Raw genomic sequence first — 20,165 nt, 5'->3', positions numbered from 1 at the left:
TTATGACATTTTTTTTGCTTAGAAAATGACATTGTATCAAATTTACTATTATGTGAAGATCAGTCTTTCCAGGTTAATCTTTTTCTGTATTTACTATTTGTCATTAAATGTTAAGGTAATGATTCTTGATATTTCTTTTTCTTTTTAAATAGATATGATGATGCTATTCAGCTATATGATCGAATTTTACAAGAAGACCCAACTAACACTGTAAGTTAGCTGGTTGTCCTGAACATCAGTTAATTCTGTGTTAAGAAGTGAAATTATTTTAGAAATAATGGAAAAATACACATGGAAACATATTTTATTTTGTTATTTGAAATATCTCATGATGGGTCACTTTAAAAAAAGTAGGTTTTAACTCTTCAGTTAAATTTAACTTACAAGATCTCTTATTAGAAAGCAACTACGTGAAATTTAGATAGAATAAATTTTATGTGCTTATAAGAACAAACACCTGTCAGAACTTATAGTTTCTGTAATATTTTCAAGTTTATTAAATACTAACTTGTCTTGTTTGGATAGTTATATTTTAGTTCTCTCATTGAAAAAATGAAAGATGTCATCTCAGTAATTAATCTATGGAGTTAATTAATGAAAGGCTTTTTGGTAGTGTGACCTGTTCTAAAAATATCCTGGTGAAAAAAAAATTTTTTTTTAATGTTGAGAACATTTTAGTTTACTGTATTGATATAATGGCTTAGATTATTTCTTTTACTATAATCCCACCCTATGGAAATTTTCTCTGGTAACTTCCTGGGTGTTTTGTAGATATTTGAATGGTAAGGATTCTCAGAATATAGAAATTCAGAGAAAAGTTTTGACAGCTACAAGCCTATGAGTTATTAAAAAGCAGTTGATTTAGATATTCTAAATATCTAAAAAGTTAAAATTGAAAAAAATTTAATAATCTTTTAATTTTATTTATCCTAATATGTTGCTCTCTGTTTTAATAAAACAATCCCTTATAAAATGGACCATTTTTCTCTTCCTGAAGATTTTCTCACGTACTTATTTCAGCTGTAAGATTTCACCACAGTTTTAAAGGTATTCATTTTTTTTGCAGCCATATATTGAAAATATGATACCAGATTTCTGAAAAACTTGTTTCATGTAATTTTCTCATGCTACTTTAAAAACCAGTAGTTTGTAATGTATTTTTTAGAATTAGAAGTCAAATATTTCTGTGTCAGTTTAAGTTGGGCATATTTTAAAGAAATTACTTTACTACAGGGTCTAAGATAATATGTAACTAAATATTATCCTGTCTTTGTAGTATTTTTCATGTTTTATGACTTGGCTCCCCTCATAGATTATCTGAAGGGGTAGTAACTAAATCATTTGGTTGTTAGGTAAACATTTTAGAACAAAGTGACTGAATTCAGCTTTGTTAGATGTATTATTCTTTCATCAAATGTTATTTTTATCTAATCTTCTCTCAGTCCTTTCTGTCCTTCTGGAAATATTTATTTGAGTATCTGTCTGGAGCCACCAAAGGGTTGATGTTACTAAAAATAAAGACAGTATTTCTGTTACCATATCCATAGAGCACTGTGGTAGACATTAAGGGAGAAAAACAAAGCCATATAAGACCTAGAACTAATAAAGTCCGGTAGGGGAAGACTTTACTTACATTAAACAGTACAGACAGCATGCCTGAAGAACTATGGACAGAGGTTCATGACATTGTACAGGAGGCAGGGATCAAGACCATTCCCAAGGAAAAGAAATGCAAAAAGGCAAAATGGTTCTCTGAGGAGGCCTTACAAATAGCTGTGAATAGAAGAGAAGCAAAAGGCAAAGGAAAAAAAGGAAAGGTATACCCATTTGAATGCAGAGTTCCAAAGAATAGCAAGAAGAGATAAGAAAGCCTTCCTGAATGATCAGCGCAAAGAAATAGAGGACAACAACAGAATGGGAAAGACTAGAGATCTCTTCAAGAAAATTAGAGATACCAAGGGAACTTTTTTATGTAAAGATGGGCACAATAAAGGACAGAAATGGTATGGACCTAACAGAAGCAGAAGATATTAAGAAGAGGTAGCAAGAATACACAGAAGAACTATACAAAAAGATCTTCACCACCCAGGTAATCACGATAGTGTGATCACTCACCTAGAGCCAGACATCCTGGAATGTGAAGTCAAGTGGGCCTTAGGAAGCATCACTATAAACAAAGGTAGTGGAGGTGATAGAATTCCAGTGGAGCTATTTCAAATCCTAAAAGATGAAGCTCTGAAAGTGCTGCACTCAATATGCCAGCAAATTTGAAAAACTCAGCAGTGGCCACAGGACTGGAAAAGATCAGTTCTCATTCCAATCCTAAAGAAAGGCAATGCCAAAGAATGCTCAAACTACCTCACAGTTGCACTCATCTCACACACTAGTAAAGTAATGCTCAAAATTCTCCACTCCAGGCTTCAGCAATACGTGAACCAAGAACTTCCAAATGAAGCTGGATTTAGAAAAGGCAGAGTAACCAGAGATCAAATTGCCAACATCCAGTGGATCATCAAAAAAGCAAGAGAGTTCCAGAAAAACATCTATTTCTGCTTTATTGACTATGCTAAAGCCTTTGACTGTGTGAATCACAACAAACTTTGGAAAATTTTTAAGGAGAAGGGACTACCAGACCACCTGACCTGCCTCTTGAGAAATCTGTTCGCAGGTCAGGAAGCAACAGTTAGAACTGGACATGGAACAACAGACTGGTCCAAGATAGGGAAGGGAATACGTCAAGGCTGTATATTGACACCCTGCTTATTTAACTTATACACAAAGTACATCATGAGAAATGCTGGGCTGGATGAAGCACAAGCTGGGATCAAGATTGCTGGGAGAAATCAATAACCTCAAATATGCAGATGACACCACACTTATGGCAGAAAGTGAAGAAGAACTAATGATTCTCTTGATGAAAGTGAAAGAGGAGAGTGGAAAAGTTGGCTTAAAGCTCAGCATTTAGAAAACTAAGATCATGGTATCCGGTCCCATCACTTCATGGCAAATAGATGGGGAAACAGTGACAGACTTTATTTTCTTGGGCTCCAAAATCACTGCAGATGGTGACTGCAGCCATGAAATTAAAAGACGCCTGCTCCTTGGAAAAGTTATGAACAACCTAAAAAGCATATTAAAAAACAGAGACATTACTTTGCTGACAAAGGTCCGTCTAGTTAAAGCTCTGGTTTTTCCAGTAGTCATGTATGGATGTGAGAGTTGGACTATAAAGAAAGCTGAGCACTGAAGATTTGATACTTTTGAACTGTGGTATTGGAGAAGACTCTTGAGAATGCCTTGGACTGCAAGGAGATTCAACCAGTCCATCCTAAAGGAAATTAGTCCTGATTCCCTTTATTCCAGTATTCCAATATTTATTGGAAGGATTGATGCTGAAGCTGAAACTCGAATACTTTGGCCCCCTGATGCAAAGAACTGACTCATTTGAAAAGATCCTGATGCTGGAAATTGAAGGCAGGAGGAGAGGGGGACGACAGAGGATGAGATGTCTGAATGGCATCACCGACTCAGTGGACATGAGTTTGAGTAAAATCCGGGAGTTGGCTATGGACAGGGAGGCCTGATGTGCTGCAGTCCATGGGGTCACAAAGAGTCAGATCTGACTGAATGACTGAACTGAACTGAAACAGTAATGTTACTGTGTAAGTTTCATGGTTATATCCATAGTTATAATTCAAGCTTTTATACTATAGGGTTTTAGATTGTTTAACACTGACTTTATGACTCTTTCATCGATCTTGTGCTCCTGTATTCCTGGATATCCAGTATAAAAATGAGGTTATTCATTAAAGTTTTAAGGAACTCTCTTTCCCTCTCATATGCATTCATTATTCTTTCAAAAAATATTTGTTGAGTGCTTGATATGTGCTTGGTATAGAGACTAGAAGGATGATTTAGACATTATCCTTGACTTTGCTTTAGAGAGATAGCATGATGTACTTAACAGATTATAAACCTTGAAATAGACTTACTAAATCCTGATTCTTTGGTGATTTGCTGCAGTATTTCTGAGCCTTGTAGGCCTTAATGGTTGAGCATGGCTTAATTAAGACAGATGACTGGCTGGGGAAAGACATCATATTCCATTATGTAAAAAGTAAGGCTTAGGGTTATTAAAGTACAAGACCTACCTTGGGAGAAAAGAAAAGAGTGATTGAAGTGGAAGTTTCGGATTTAGGGAGATTGCTAAAATGGGTCATCTCATCTATTTTTTAAAAGTTGCGAAATGCTCTTTTGAAAAAAGTAGTATGTACACATGTTAATAATTGCAAACAATGCTAGCATATATGTTGAAAAATAAGTCCTCCCATCCTAGATCTCAAGCCCTCCTTCACTTAGGCAAATGTTTCTTAAGAATTTTTCCAGAAAGTTTTTCTCATGCTCACACAAACAGGTCTGTATGCATATGTGTGTATGTGTGTGTCCCTTTTAATAGGGAGAATGGTTAGAAATGCAGATGGTGCCATACTCTACCTTTTAAGTAAAAGTGTTCAATTGTGTCCAGCTCCTCTGTCCATAGCGTTTTTCAGGCAAGAATATTAGAGTGGGTTGCCCTTTGCTTTTCCAGGGGATCTTCCCAACCCGGGATTGAACCTGTGTCTCTTCTTTGTTGTTGTTGTTTTTTTAATCTCTCCCCTCCCTCCCTCCCACCCCTGCTAAAGTGTGTCTCTTGCACCTCCTGCATTGGTAGGTGGATTCTTTATCATTGAGCTCCCTGGGAAGCCCCAAACTCTACCTAAGTCATCTATGTCAGCACATCCTTTATCTCATCCTTTAAGTTGCTAATAGCATTGTAGTATATGGATATATAATCCTTATTTTGATGAAAAACTTTATTGAACTAATCAAGATCCTTTGGTATCTGATGCATTCCTCCCAGAAGCAGTGTTGCAGTACATGTCATTTGTAGAATAGATTCCTAGAAGTGAAATTTGGGTCAGGAGGTCCATGTATCTTAAAAATTAATAGATACTGCCTAATTTCCCTCCACAAAAGCTTTTCAATCATCTGTACTCACTTACATGGTATATGAGAGTGCTTCTTTCCCAGTATCCTCCCACATGGTATATTATCAGCTTTTTTTCATTTTTAACTTTTGCCAGTGGTGGCTCAGACGGTAAAGTGTCTGCTTGCAGTGCAGGAGACCTGGGTTTGATCCCTTGGTTGGGAAGATCCGCTGGAGAAGGAAATGGCAACCCACTCCAGTACTCTTGCCTAGAAAATTCCATGGACTGAGGAGCCTGGTAGGCTATAGTCCATGGGGTTGCAAAGAGTCAGACATGACTGAGCGACTTCACTTTCACTTTCAGTGTAATTAGTTAAATATATAATTTGCATTATGAGAGATTCTGAATATCTTTTAATATGCTTAAAAGGCCACTTTTATTTCTCTTTTTGAACTGCCTTCTTTAATGCAGTTATTTCATGAAATTTCATTTCTAGTCTTATTGAAGACAGCAGGGTTCTAGCGCTCTGCATAAGTTTAACCTACCCCTTCTTCACCACTGATTCACCACTGAGGAAGACTAGGGCTTTAAGGGGCAATATTTTATACCTTTTAGTTGGTTCATTGTCCTGAGTGATTGGCAGTACAAGAAGGTCTACATTTGTGAACCACCTGATACATTACACTTTAGAATTTTTTTTCTGCATTATCAATAAAGTTTTTATTTCTCTTTTTGATTTCTTCTTGTTTTAATTGTGGTTGATTTGCAATGTTGTTTTTGTTTCAGTTATCAGAATAGTAAGTTGAGTTTTTTTGTAGATTATTCCTTTATAGGTTATTACATGATATTGAGTATAACAGAATTTTAATTCTTAGAAAATGGGGAGTGAAGTCAAATTTGATTGGCAGAGTACCACCAGATTTTTTGTTTTAAAGATAACTGCCAGTAATGTCGGAGATGGTTTGAAAGGGGTTAAAAGAGATAAATTATGTAATTTGGAGATAGTTCTGTCTTAGGCTAAAGATTATGGGGATCTAAGGTGGCTTACTGGTAAAGTACAAACTAGAACTTCCTCTACCCCAGATGTTGAGACCCAGAAAGACCGCTGCCTCTAAGGCTTATGCCATAACCCTTATGTTCGAATTAGATATAATTGCCTCTGTGCCAAGCGTGAAGATGCTTTTAGAAGGCCATATTTCCCAGGGTCATGGCATAAGCCTTGGAAGCAAAAGAACCTGGAATTCTGCTTTCCCTCTGTTGGCCAGTGGTCTTTCTGGGTCTCAACATCTGGGGAAGTGGTTGCTCTGCATTGTACTTAACTGGTAGACCTTAGTCCTTTAATCCTTTCCTAGGTTCTTTCCCTGGGTGGCCTATTTTTTTTTGGAAGTGTAGCATATCTTTCAGGAAAAAATTGATAGCTAACTATAGTAGATAATTGGAGAAGGAGATGGTACCCCACTCCAGTACCCTTGCCTGGAAAATCCCATGGACAGAGGAGCCTGGTAGGCTGCAGTCCATGGGGTCGTGAAGAGTCGGACACGACTGAGCGACTTCCCTTTCACTTTTCACTTTCGTGCATTGGAGAAGGAAATGGCAGCCCACTCCAGTGTTCTTGCCTGGAGAATCCCAGGGACAGGGGAGCCTGGTGGGCTGCCGTCTGTGGGGTCGCACAGAGTCAGACACGACGGAAGCGTGTCTGACTTAGCAGCAGCAGCATAGTAGATAATGTTACAGAGTTATGTAACAAATTTATGATCATAAGAACTTTCTGCATTTCATATTTTATAATAGAAATTCTGACTCCATTATTAAAATCGCTTGTGAAATGTGAAGCAGTTTTCGTTTTTGACTTAAAGGTCGATCTAAAGAAGAAATTCAGAAGAATTCAAAACATTGGCACATTTCATAAGATGTAAGAAAGAAATATAAATGGAAATTGATAAACAGTTAAGACTCAATGTTTAGTCTAATGCTATTATTTAAACTATTTTAGCATATAATTTATGTAGAATAGACTGCACATATTTAAAGTGTATAATTTCATAAATTTTGACGATTGTATACACCTGTGAAACCATCACCACAATTAAGATAGTGAACAGAATCATCATTGTCTAAAGTTTTCTTTGCCCCTTCTGTTTTTTATATTCATATATATATGAATATATAAATATTCTTTCTTGTAGTACATAATTAAATTACAAACAAGTTTATCCTTTTGGGTCTTTGTGAGACAGGCCCAGAACATTGTTTATCCTGGGACTAATTATTCCCCAATAGGTCCATCTTAGTACTCGATCCACTGTTTTAGGAATCATGGCATCTTCCAGTCTGGCTGGTAGAAAAAGACACTGTTCCCAGCCTTGTGTGAGCTCTGGGGCACTTTTCCCCCTAAATGTTTCTCTTAGATCTTTTCTTGGCATTTGAAGTTTCCTCGTACTCATGCACTGATCAGCACTGATCAATGCTAATCACTACTCCAGGGGAGCAGTATTCTCATAAACGTGCACCAATCAGTACATAGGTATTTAGTACTTAAGGGGAACCCTTGAGATTCAAGGGAAATCTCTTTCGAGTCTTACATATTTTTCTTTCTTTTCTTGTACTCTGCCCCATGAACTCTAGCGCGTTGAATCTTCTTGGACTCTTGAGTGCTTTCTGAACTCATAGATTCATCTGGGCTCAAGCTGGTTTTCTTTTCTTGCATAGCACTCTTGAAACTCTCAAAGCAGTGAACCAGGGCAGTAAAAATAGGACTCACCTTGTATGTTTCTGCCTGTCAGGAATCATCTCTCCTTTTTTTTTTTTTGCTTTTTGTCCTCTGCCTTAAAAATAGTTGTTACATATATATTTATATTTAGTTACAGTTAGCATTTTCAGGCAAGAGGATAAAACTGCTCCCTCTTACTCCATCTTGGCTGGAAGTGAAATCCCTGCTTAGTAGTCTTTTTATTTTTTATTTTTTTAATTTTTTTAAAATTTTTATTTTTACTTTATTTTACTTTACAATACTGTATTGGTTTTGCCATACATTGACATGAATCCACCATGGGTGTACATGCATTCCCAAACATGAACCCCCCTCCCACCTCCCTCCCCACAACATCCCTCTGTGTCATCCCCGTGCACCAGCCCCAAGCATGCTGTATCCTGCATCGGACATAGACTGGTGATTCGATTCTTACATGATAGTATACATGTTTCAATGCCATTCTCCCAAATCATCCCACCCTCTCCCTCTCCTTCTGAGTCCAAAAGTCCGCTGTACACATCTGTGTCTTTTTTGCTGTCTTGCATACAGGGTCATCATTGCCATCTTTCTAAATTCCATATATATGTGTTAGTATACTGTATTGGTGTTTTTCTTTCTGGCTTACTTCACTCTGTATAATTGGCTCCAGTTTCATCCATCTCATCAGAACTGATTCCAATGTATTCTTTTTAACGGCTGAGTAATACTCCATTGTGTATATGTACCACAGCTTTCTTATCCATTCATCTGCTGATGGACATCTAGGTTGTTTCCATGTCCTGGCTATTATAAACAGTGCTGCGGTGAACATTGGGGTACATGTGTCTCTTTCAATTCTGGTTTCCTTGGTGTGTATGCCCAGCAGTGGGATTGCTGTGTCATATGGCAGTTCTATTTGCAATTTTTTAAGGAATCTCTACACTGTTTTCCATAGTGGTTGTACTAGTTTGCATTCCCACCAACAGTGTAGGAGGGTTCCCTTTCTCCACACCCTCTCCAGCATTTATTGCTTGCAGATTTTTGGATCGCAGACATTCTGACTGGTGTGAAGTGGTACCTCATTGTGGTTTTGATTTGCATTTCTCTGATAATGAGTGATGTTGAGCATCTTTTCATGTGTTTGTTAGCCATCCGTATGTCTTCTTTGGAGAAATGCCTATTTATTTCTTTGGCCCATTTTTTGATTGGGTCGTTTATTTTTCTGGAATTGAGTTGCATAAGTTGCTTGTATATTTTTGAGATTAGTTGTTTGTCAGTTGTTTCATTTGCTATTATCGTCTCCCATTCAGAAGGCTGTCTTTTCACCTTGCTTATATTTTCCTTTGTTGTGCAGAAACTTTTAAGTTTAATTAGGTCCCATTTGTTTATTTTTGCTTTTATTTCCAGAATTCTGGGAGGTGGATCATAGAGGATCCTGCTGTGATTTATGTCTGAGAGTGTTTTGCCTATGTTCTCCTCTAGGAGTTTTATAGTTTCTGGTCTTACATTTAGATCTTTAATCCATTTTGAGTTTACGTTTATGTGTGGTGTTAGAAAGTGATCTAGTTTCATTCTTTTACAAGTGGTTGACCAGTTTTCCCAGCACCACTTGTTAAAGAGATTGTCTTTACTCCATTGTATATTCTTGCCTCCTCTGTCAAAGATAAGGTGTCCATATGTGTGTGGACTCATCTCTGGGCTTTCTATTTTGTTCCATTGATCTATATTTCTGTCTGTGACAGTACCATACTGTCTTGATGACTGTGGCTTTGTAGTAGAGCCTGAAGTCAGGCAAGTTGATTCCTCCAGTTCCATTCGTCTTTCTCAAGATTGCTTTGGCTATTCGAGGTTTTTTTGTATTTCCATACAAATCTTGAAATGATTTGTTCTAGTTTTGTGAAAAATATCACTGGTAGCTTGATAGGGATTGCATTGAATTTGTAAATTGTTTTGGGTAATATACTCATTTTCACTATATTGATTCTTCCAATCCATGAACATGGTATATTTCTCCATCTATTAGTGTCCTCTTTGATTTCTTTCATCAGTGTTTTATAGTTTTCTATATATAGGTCTTTAGTTTCTTTAGGTAGATATATTCCTAAGTATTTTATTCTTTTCGTTGCAATGGTGAATGGCATTGTTTCCTTAATTTCTTTTTCTACTTTCTCATTATTAGTGTATAGAAATGCAAGGGATTTCTATGTGTTGATTTTATATCCTGCAACTTTACTATATTCATTGATTAGCTCTAGTAATTTTCTGGTGGAGTCTTCAGGGTTTTCTATGTAGAGGATCATGTCATCTGCAAACAGTGAGAGTTTCACTTCTTCTTTTCCAATTTGGATTCCTTTTATTTCTTTTTCTGCTCTGATTGCTGTGGCCAAAACTTCCAGAACTATGTTGAACAGTAGCGGTGAAAGTGGGCACCCTTGTCTTGTTCCTGACTTTAGGGGAAATGCTTTCAATTTTTCACCATTGAGGATAATGTTTGCTGTGGGTTTGTCATATATAGCTTTTATTATGTTGAGGTATGTTCCTTCTATTCCTGCTTTCTGGAGAGTTTTTATCATAAATGGATGTTGAATTTTGTCAAAGGCCTTCTCTGCATCTATTGAGATAATCATATGGCTTTTATTTTTCAATTTGTTAATGTGGTGAATTACATTGATTGATTTGTGGATGTTGAAGAATCCTTGCATCTCTGGGATAAAGCCCACTTGGTCATGGTGTATGACCTTTTTAATGTGTTGTTGGATTCTGATTGCTAGAATTTTATTGAGGATTTTTGCATCTATGTTCATCAGTGATATTGGCCTGTAGTTTTCTTTTTTTGTAGTATCTTTGTCAGGTTTTGGTATTAGGGTGATGGTGGCCTCATAGAATGAGTTTGGAAGTTTACCTTCCTCTGCAATTTTCTGGAAGAGTTTGAGTAGGATAGGTGTTAGCTCTTCTCTAAATTTTTGTTAGAATTCAGCTGTGAAGCCGTCTGGACCTGGGCTTTTGTTTGCTGGAAGATTTCTGATTATAGTTTCACTTTCCGTGCTTGTGATGGGTCTGTTAAGATTTTCTATTTCTTCCTGGTTCAGTTTTGGAATATTGTACTTTTCTAAGAATTTGTCCATTTCTTCCACGTTGTCCATTTTATTGGCATATAATTGCTGATAGTAGTCTCTTATGATCCTTTGTATTTCTGTGTTGTCTGTTGTGATCTCTCCATTTCATTTCTAATTTCATTGATTTGATTTTTCTCTCTTTGCTTCTTGATGAGTCTGGCTAATGGTTTGTCAGTATTATTTATCCTTTCAAAGAACCAGCTTTTGGCTTTGTTGATTTTTGCTATGGTCTCTTTTGTTTCTTTTGCATTTATTTCTGCCCTAATTTTTAAGATTTCTTTCCTTCTACTAACTCTGGGGTTCTCCAATTCTTCCTTTTCTAGTTGCTTTAGGTGTAGAGTTAGGTTAATTATTTGACTTTTTTCTTGTTTCTTGAGGTATGCCTGTAATGCTATGAACTTTCCTCTTATAGTGTCCCACATGTTTTGGGTTGTGTTTTCATTTTCATTAGTTTCTATGCATATTTTGATTTCTTTTTTGATTTCTTCTGTGATTTGTTGGTTATTCAGAAGTGTGTTGTTCAGCCTCCATATGTTGGAATTTTTAATAGTTTTTCTCCTGTAATTGAGATCTAATCTTAATGCATTATGGTCAGAAAAGATGGTTGGAATGATATCAGTTTTTTTAAATTTATCAAGGTTAGATTTATGGCCCAGGATTTGATCTGTCCTAGAGAAGGTTCCATGAGCACTTGAGAAAAAGGTGAAATTCATTGTTTTGGGGTGAAATGTCCTATAGATACCAATTAGGTCTAACTGGTCTAATGTATCATTTAAAGTTTGCATTTCTTTGTTAATTTTCTGTTTAGTTGATCTGTCCATAGGTGTGAGTGGGGTATTAAAGTCTCCTGCTATTATTGTGTTATTGTTAATTTCCCCTTTCATACTTGTTAGCATTTGTCTTACATATTGCAGTGCTCCTATATTGGGTGCATATATATTTATAATTGTAATATCTTCTTCTTGGATTGATCCTTTGATCATTATGTAGTGGCCTTCTTTATCTCTTTTCACAGCCTTTGTTTTAAAGTCTTTTTTATTGGATATGAGTATTGCCACTCCTGCTTTCTTTTGGTCTCTATTTGCGTGGAATATCTTTTTCCAGCCCTTCACTTTCAGTCTGTATTAGTAGTCTTTTTAAATGATGATGATAAGTGAAGTTTTTTGTTTTTCAAAATGTTATATTATTTTTCTGTAGAAGGACTGTTGTGTGTGAATTAATGATGTATTGTTGCCTGTATGATACTGATTGCCATGTAGGTTTTTCTTCAGATTGTCCTGTGTAGTTTCATTAAGAAGACTGATTTTGCATAGTTGAGTAGTTACTACTTAAAAGTTTGCTTTTAACCTTAGAATACTAGGAGATAGGGTACTGTGTCTTAGGTTTAGAGTGATTTAGCAGTATAGTAGAGATTTGGGAGCATGTTTCCCAAGTTGATTATTAAAACCTTATATTTTGAATCTTTGCTTGTACTTCACTGAAGTGTTTATAAGGTGGAAAACTTAGTTTTTAAAATAGACTATTAAAAAGTTAATACCAATTTTTTCTTGTTTTACATTATTTTAAAATTATAGTATTCCACCTATTACCAATATCTGTTGTTCAAAATAATAGTAACAAATTAATTTGTAATGTCTCAGTTTTTTCTCAGGAACTCTGATCAATGAATCTAGAATGGTAATGAGAAATTTGAGATCCTGCTTCCCATCTTTCCTCTTTTGATGCATTTAGGTTGTTTAAACCCCTGTTTTCCATTTATTAAAGGCTTTTTTATTTTTTTAAAGGCATTTTAAAATATTAATTATCTATGAAACACCAATAATGCTTTGTAAACAGTATTCTACAAAATGCTGCTGTCCTAAAACTTTGGTGTGTGTTCAACAGTAGAGACATGATTCTGTTGTCAAATCACTGAGAAAAAGTTAGTATTAGATGTTTTTTTTTTTTAAATGAAACTCATTTGTGAATAATGGTATCCATTACAGTGTTCATACCTCATCTCTTACTATGACTATAGAAGTACTGGTTCCTATTCATGCTTATAATTTGACTTTTTGTCTCATTTATGGAATTTGAATGCAGTATTTTCAACAGGTTTCACTGCATCTGTAGAAAATCATTTTAACTGATAAAGATCCAAGGACTGGGGCAAGTTACTTTTAGAGCTTTACTTTTACTTTCCTTCTGAATACTCTATGAATTAAGTGTATTTATTATGGTCCTTTCATTGTTGTAAATAGTAAAATTATTTAAAGAAATATTGCTTACTGTGTGGCAGGCATTGTGGTAGGCCTTCAATATGAGCCATATAATCAAGGATGTATATTTTTAACAGAGGTGTCATTTTTTTCATTACCAAAATATTGTTATCACTATTATTATAAATATGGCTCTTGGTTTTATTTATTGGAAGTCTCTTAATTTTATCTGATGTTTTTTGACTTTCAGTTTTTCAGAAAGTCCACCTTTCCACCCCAGGACAGATAGCTCTTTTGATCTAAGGAGGCTTCATTCATTTTACTTTCCTTGTCTATATCTTGTGGAGTGTGTGTTATTTAAAAGAATGACAGTCATGTTCATAATTAATATGCCTAATTTAGCCCTAATTATAGTGTGTTTTATTCTTTAGCCTTCTGCATTAAATTAAACAGAGATGAGGGGATGTAAATTTAATAATTCACACAGCACCCTCCCATCTCTGATTGTTCACTGTGGCCCCAAACATAAAGTCTTTATTATACACAATGCTGCCTTTGCTCCTGAGTTCTTCCTGATATTCAATGTCCTCCCTCCATATAGTTTCTCTTCTACTTTCTTTATGTCTACTTGCATTTTCTATTTCAGTTCAGGTATCACATCTGGAACCCTCTTTGCTGTCTTTCCACCTCTTCCCCTTAGGCTATGTTAGGATCTCTTCTATGTTGTCACAACATTCTAGGTACCTCTATCATTGTCTTTTTATTTGATGTATCTTTCTCTTATTAGACTCAACTCCCAAAAGGAATTATCTATTCCTTTTTTTATTCTTATTTTCACTGTCTAGCACAGTACCTGGCAAACAACAGATGTTCATTATGTGTTTGATTAATGTGTAAATAAATGACATTTATTTTTCTATTTATATTGAAAAGCTTTAAGATGCAAGTTTTAAATGTTATGTATGTTATAAAAATATTTCTTTCAGAACCCATTTTATTCTTTTGAAGACTTTTAGCTAGATTTTTCTCTTAAAATTGTGAAAAAAGTTATTAGAGGCCATATTTGTATAATGACATTCAAGTGGCCACAGTAAGATTATTTTCTAATCTCCACTATCCCTCTATCTCTTAAGATACAGATCTTATGAATGAGACAGAGTAAAGGACTTTAGGCTGGATAAAGATTAAGATTCCCTGCTGGCTTGTAATTTTCAGAATCTGGATGGTTATTTATTTGAATGAAATGATGCATATATTGTATACATCAAAAGTAAAGCACATGTGATTGTTAGAGAAATGTTTGAACTCCCCAGTGGGATGTCATGGGGTATGTTTATAAACTCCCACTAAGCAGTAGTTCTACAATGGAATTTCACTGGCATTGAGATAATAATTTGCACAGTCAAATTACCTTCTTTACAAAAACCCAGGGAATCATGAAGGCCTAATCCTTTCTTAATGTCAACCCACAGGCTGCAAGAAAGCGTAAGATTGCCATTCGAAAAGCCCAAGGGAAAAATGTGGAGGCCATTCGGGAACTGAATGAGTATCTGGAACAGTGAGTGTCTTACAAGAGGATTGTGTTTTGTTATTCTGATAAATCTTTTTTAATTAAAATGGAATTTGCATTTGATTTCCTTTTTGCTTCCATGCTGTTCATTTACAGAATATCTACACATTTATTTTTTTTCCCTTTACTCTAACCAGATTTGTTGGAGACCAAGAAGCCTGGCATGAACTTGCAGAACTTTATATCAATGAACATGAGTAAGTCATTAAACACATAAAATTTTGCTAGGAAATGTAATTTTCATCACTGTATAAGTTCAAGAATTATAGTAGTTTCTGAAGGATTGGTGAGAAGATGTGAATTGTGTCAAATTAACAAAATAAATAAAAAACAAGTTGACAGTTTGTTGGTTATAATATGTGAATTGTTTTAAGTAGGTCAGTTGTGTTTTGCTAAATTATTTTTATTTGGGAAGTAAGTTTTCTTTTAAATCCAGATGGCATTCTTTGAAATTAGAAAGGCATATATTTGCTGGGCTAAGGTTATTTTTAGTGAATGAAAATTGTGAATTTTTAGAATTTAAATTGTTCTTATATACAAAGAGTATTCTACTCCCTGCGGTTTAAAAATTCTGTCAATTGTATGCATTTATTAGCCTTAGCATGAAGAGAATCAACTCTTCCAAAGTAGAAGCATTCTGTTGCCTGGGTAAAAAACCAAGAATAATCAAGAATGTTGAATGTTGTAGGAACTTGCTTATTGGATATTTAATGTTTTTGTTAGCTTTTTTTTAATTGGTGCAGTGACAGGAGGAAATCCCAGTGTGAGAGGATTAGCCCAGTCTTAGTGCAAGTTTTCTAATATCACAGCATTAATGCTAACCTCTATCTGGAGGCAGGTTTTTTTTTTTCCCTTAGTTCTGAGTCTGAAGTATATCAGATTGTTTCTTTCATCCCTTTTGAGAGAATAGAATCAGATTCTCATGCGCATATTCTTATTGTGCATGAATACTTAGAATACTTAACCTCATTCTCATAGTACAAAATAGCTGACATAGGAAATAAAATCAAATGAAGACACTTGTCTGTTACCTTTGTTCAGGGCTATATATGTATGTAAAATGAAGAGTTAAGGTAGTTATATGTATAATTCTAATAAAAGTGAGAGCTAAAATAAAAGTAATAGCTGTCATTTAATAAATTTGTACTGTATTCTGGGAACCATTTTTCAGTTCTGTTATACATGCTAGCTATCAGATGTTCTTTGTTTTTTAATAGGAAGTTATTTCCTGAATCATGTTAAGTATACATATGGGGATGTTTATATGATCATACATGTAAATGTACTTAGATTTCGCTTATGTATATGAGTGGTAGTGTATTTGGTTAAATGGTCATGTTTCCACTTTTCATTGTTTTAAAGTCAACATTTATAAAGTATTGTTGATAAGTTCAATTGGTAAGTTACGTCTGACTCTTGTGACCCCATGGACTGCAGCACGCCAGGCTCCTCTGTCCTCCACTGTTTCCCAGAATTTGCTCAAATTCATGTCCATTGAGTCAGTGGTGATATCTAACCATTTAAATAACATGAACTGAATTTTCAGAGTGCAGTAAAAAAAAATTAACAGTGGTTTTAATCTGTCCCTAAAGCAGATGGTAGTTAGTTATATTTTTGTGCCTTTTGAAGATTTTGTGATTAAAACCATTTACAGAAATTCCAAATCATCAAGGAAATTTTTTCTTTAAAGAAGTACCTAATACAGAAAATTTGGAAAACCCAATAAAGAATAAAGACAAAGACAAAAATCATGTGTAATTGCATCATCCTAAATTAACTACAGTTTATATTTGATTTTTTTCCCTTCAATATCCCTTGAAATAAAAAGAAACAGAATTATCTTTTGTAGCTTACAGTTTTCACTTAGTTATATTTTATCAAAAATTCCTTATCACAGAAAATATTCTACAATGTGATTTTAATATTATTCCATCTTACTAATTAACCCTGGTATTCCTAACTAATTTCCTAGTAAAATATAGTAATGCTATACTATCTTCATTTTATTCCATTTGTTTTTAAGAAGTAAAATGTTATTTATAGATTACATGATTGCCAATTTAGAAAATTCTACAGAGTCTACAAAAAAGTCACTAGAACTAATGAGTATAGTAAACCTGCAGATAAGATATCACTTATATAGAAATCATATTTGTATATACTGGCAACAAACAGTTATAGTTTTAAAGCATTCATAATAGCATAAAACACTTTGAAATATATATATATTTTTAATGTAAATTGTTTGTGTGCTGAAAACTACAAAACATTAATTAAAGAAATTAAAGAGCACCTAAATAATACCAAATTCATGAATTGGAAACTCAGCATTGTTTTGTTTGTTTTTAATTGAAGTATAGTTGATTTACAGTGTTAGTTTCAGCTATATAGCACAGTGATTCAGTTATACATACATGTAATGGTTGTCTTTATTTTTGGTTGTTTCCTTGGGCTAAATTCCTCAAAGTAGAATTACTTGATTAAATGATATACGTGGTTTTTAGTGATTTGATAAATTGTTCCTAGGTGCTCACTAGAAAGTAGTATCAATTTACTCTCACAGCAGTTATTAGAGTGTCACCTTAACAACAGTGGGTGCTATTGTTCTTTTTAATCTTTGTAGATTTTAATAGCTGAAAATTGGTTACACTTTTTTGAGGAGCTCTTTATATAAATGATATGAGCTAATACTGATTTTTTTAACTTATAGAAACTTTATATTTTTAGATGGCTAGATATATCAATTTATATTGCTTTCAGGTTTTCTATCCTCTAAGAACTGTATAAATACATTATTATTTTTTTTTCTGCTTCTTTATCAGTTTTACTTTTTTGCATGTATTTGAAATATTTTGGTAGTTCTTAAATAGGTTATACTGTATTTTTAACCTATCACTAAATTTATTATTTGCTTCATCTTATAATAGCCACATTCAGTTTTGCTTTGTTTTGGGTCTCTAAAGAGTTTATTGAGATATTGTTGGATAGAATCTTAGAAGAATCACCAGAAGTCAAGAGATAAAAAGACAGAACAACACCTGAAAAGTAATTTCTTTTTATGGGAAATGATAATTATGTTCTGCATATCCTTTTGCCTTGTGTTACAAAGTTCCTTTTGATCTTGAAGCTAGTTACTTACAAAATGACTGTTTATTTTTTCCATTGAACATTTAGAAGGAAAATTTTAGATTTAGGGTAAGTGAAAATAAATATCTTCATATTTTTTGAAGCTATTTGAAGATTAGGATGTTCACTTAATTCATTTAATTTGTTTCAGCAAGTCATTGTGGTAGGTAGGATGTTTTTGGTAGAAGTGGTAGGTTATTGTCAGATATCAGTTTACCACAGTTTTGTGCACACAGTGGTAAGAATGTAGCAAGTTAGGAATTGCTTGATATATTTAACATTCTGACATTCTTTTCTGCATATTAATAGTTATAGTAAGTCACAGGCAGATTGCTAATCTAGATCTAGACTTTTTTACTTAAAATAGATTTCCACAGTAGGATGTTAATCTCAGTCTATTCAGTGTTTTTATAGAAAAAAGGGAATATAAATTTCTGCCACATACATTTTTAATATCTTTAAGTTGCTTTTATTTAAATTTGCTTCTGATTTATAAATTCTAGATACAGTTATTCCACTGGTATATATCACGGTTGGTCATATTGAGATACTTTTCTAAATATAAAAAATTAGTTACAATTTTTGCCTCAATCCCAACAGTACCTTATAAACAGCATTGTGTGTTTTGAACAGATACTGGATTTTTTTTTAATGTGATTTGTTGTTAGTTAAAACTGGCTATCAGCAAGGAGCAGTTTTTAAAAGTTAATTATGAATGTCATTATTGTAGGTCCAGCTTTACTGTAAGATTCTATAACAAAGGGAATTATCAAGATCTTGTAAGGAAAAATCATAATACTGATAAAGCAATCTAGCAGCAAATACTGTAGCCTATACATATGCTTTTGTGTGGAACACAGGAACTTCACAAACACTTTAGTTACTGACTCTAATGTAGTAGTAACTGTGGTTATTCTATTTTAAATGGATTCTCAGTATTTTTACTTCCCTAAATCTTAATTTCATTCAGTTGTTGTATATAATAAATTAATATAATTATTTGGAATGGTCAATACTATCTGGATGATATATACTATCCTTGGGAGAATTTTGAAAATAGTCATCACTTAAATCACTTTCTTATTGCTCAGCACTCTTGGGCACCGCTGCCTGAGAAAAACTGGATTAGGCCATTTCTTGCTCCTTCCAGCTCTAAGTTTATTTCATTCTATACTTTATCTGCAAAATTTATTTGATTTTATATTTTGTAAAATTGGGGGAAGGTATCCCCTCCTTGTCTGTGATGTTAATACTAAATAATTTTTAACAAAGATATCTTGGCATTAATTTTTCATTAAAAACTCCTATACCCATTTTATATTACTTAATGCTGTGTAAGAATCAAGAGTCACAATTTTGCTCAACCATTTAAGTCTCTGAGAACGTTTGTTCTTAGCGTTAATATGAATTTTTGGTGTTACCCTAGTTAAAGGAACACATTTAGAAGGGAATTATCTTTCTGATGAACTTGAGTGTTTAAGATAGACTTCCTCTTCTATACAGTGATGAATAAATATCAGATTGATAGTCACAATACTTTTGTTCTAGATGTTTATTCAGTTGTTTGTTCAGTGATTGTATAGCTATCATACATTAAGAACTAATACTAGATTTGGAGCATAAAAATGAAAAGGGTTAAATAGCAATGTGATCTTTCATGAGAATTATCTTTGAATAAGATCTTTAATAAATCTAAAATGCTATGATTTGGGGAGATCATTTGGGAGGGAGTTTTTGGTTCCTTTGGCCCTATGGGTTTGATTGCTGTATCCCTTTTTATGTTACCATTGACATATTCTTAACTACCATCACCACCACAATTTTTCATTGTAGTGTGTAGTGCATATAAGCAGTATACTTAGTAGTCAAGAGTATAGGTTTTCTGCTTATTTCCTAAGGTATTGGTGGAATTAAATGAGTTAATATTTGTAACAGCCAGAGAAGTACATGATACGTAATAAACACATAAAAACAGTTAGCTATTATTAGTTTTGCACGTGTGGAAAAACAGCCTACATATTTTGAAAAGTGAGTATTTCAGACATTAGTGTAAAATAGGTACCTTTTTATATTGACAAATGTCAAAATTAATTTTAGTAGCCTTTTTTTCTGTTACAATGTCATTACTTCCTCACTGGGACTGAATCTTTAATACCTGTGTTCTTTAGAATTTCCTGTAAATATTAAGGATATTTACATGACGTAAACATATAAAATACATTAAGGGGTAAATTATAGTCATGTAGGATAAAGCTATTTTTCCATAGCTCTTTGTGGCAGTTTTTTCTTTACGTTTTTCAGTAAAGATTTTGTTTCTCTGCCACATGATTAAGTAGTAGTAGAATGCATATCAAAACCACTAACTTGAATAGGTTGGTAAATACATGTCTGTGAAAGATTTTTAATGAATAGAGAATATTTAATAAAATGTTTATTCCTCATCATACTTTAGCTATT

At 33.9% G+C, this 20,165-nt stretch overlaps 1 protein-coding gene across 3 annotated transcripts in view; it reads left to right on the top strand.

Annotated features, from left to right (window-relative positions):
* EMC2 (ER membrane protein complex subunit 2) overlaps positions 1 to 20,165 on the top strand; it is a 57,494-nt gene that overhangs the window by 21,929 nt on the left and 15,400 nt on the right. For all 3 annotated transcript variants that reach the window (XM_042254389.1, XM_027973099.2, XM_042254390.1), the window contains 3 exons: positions 153 to 210; positions 14,485 to 14,570; positions 14,720 to 14,779. In XM_042254389.1, the coding sequence (XP_042110323.1) occupies positions 153 to 210; positions 14,485 to 14,570; positions 14,720 to 14,779 (204 nt within the window). The remainder of the gene's footprint in view (positions 1 to 152; positions 211 to 14,484; positions 14,571 to 14,719; positions 14,780 to 20,165) is intronic.

This window comes from Ovis aries, chromosome 9 (assembly GCF_016772045.2).
Source record: "Ovis aries strain OAR_USU_Benz2616 breed Rambouillet chromosome 9, ARS-UI_Ramb_v3.0, whole genome shotgun sequence".
Taxonomy (NCBI): Eukaryota; Metazoa; Chordata; class Mammalia; order Artiodactyla; family Bovidae; genus Ovis; species Ovis aries.
This window is presented reverse-complemented; position numbering and strand designations above follow the sequence as displayed.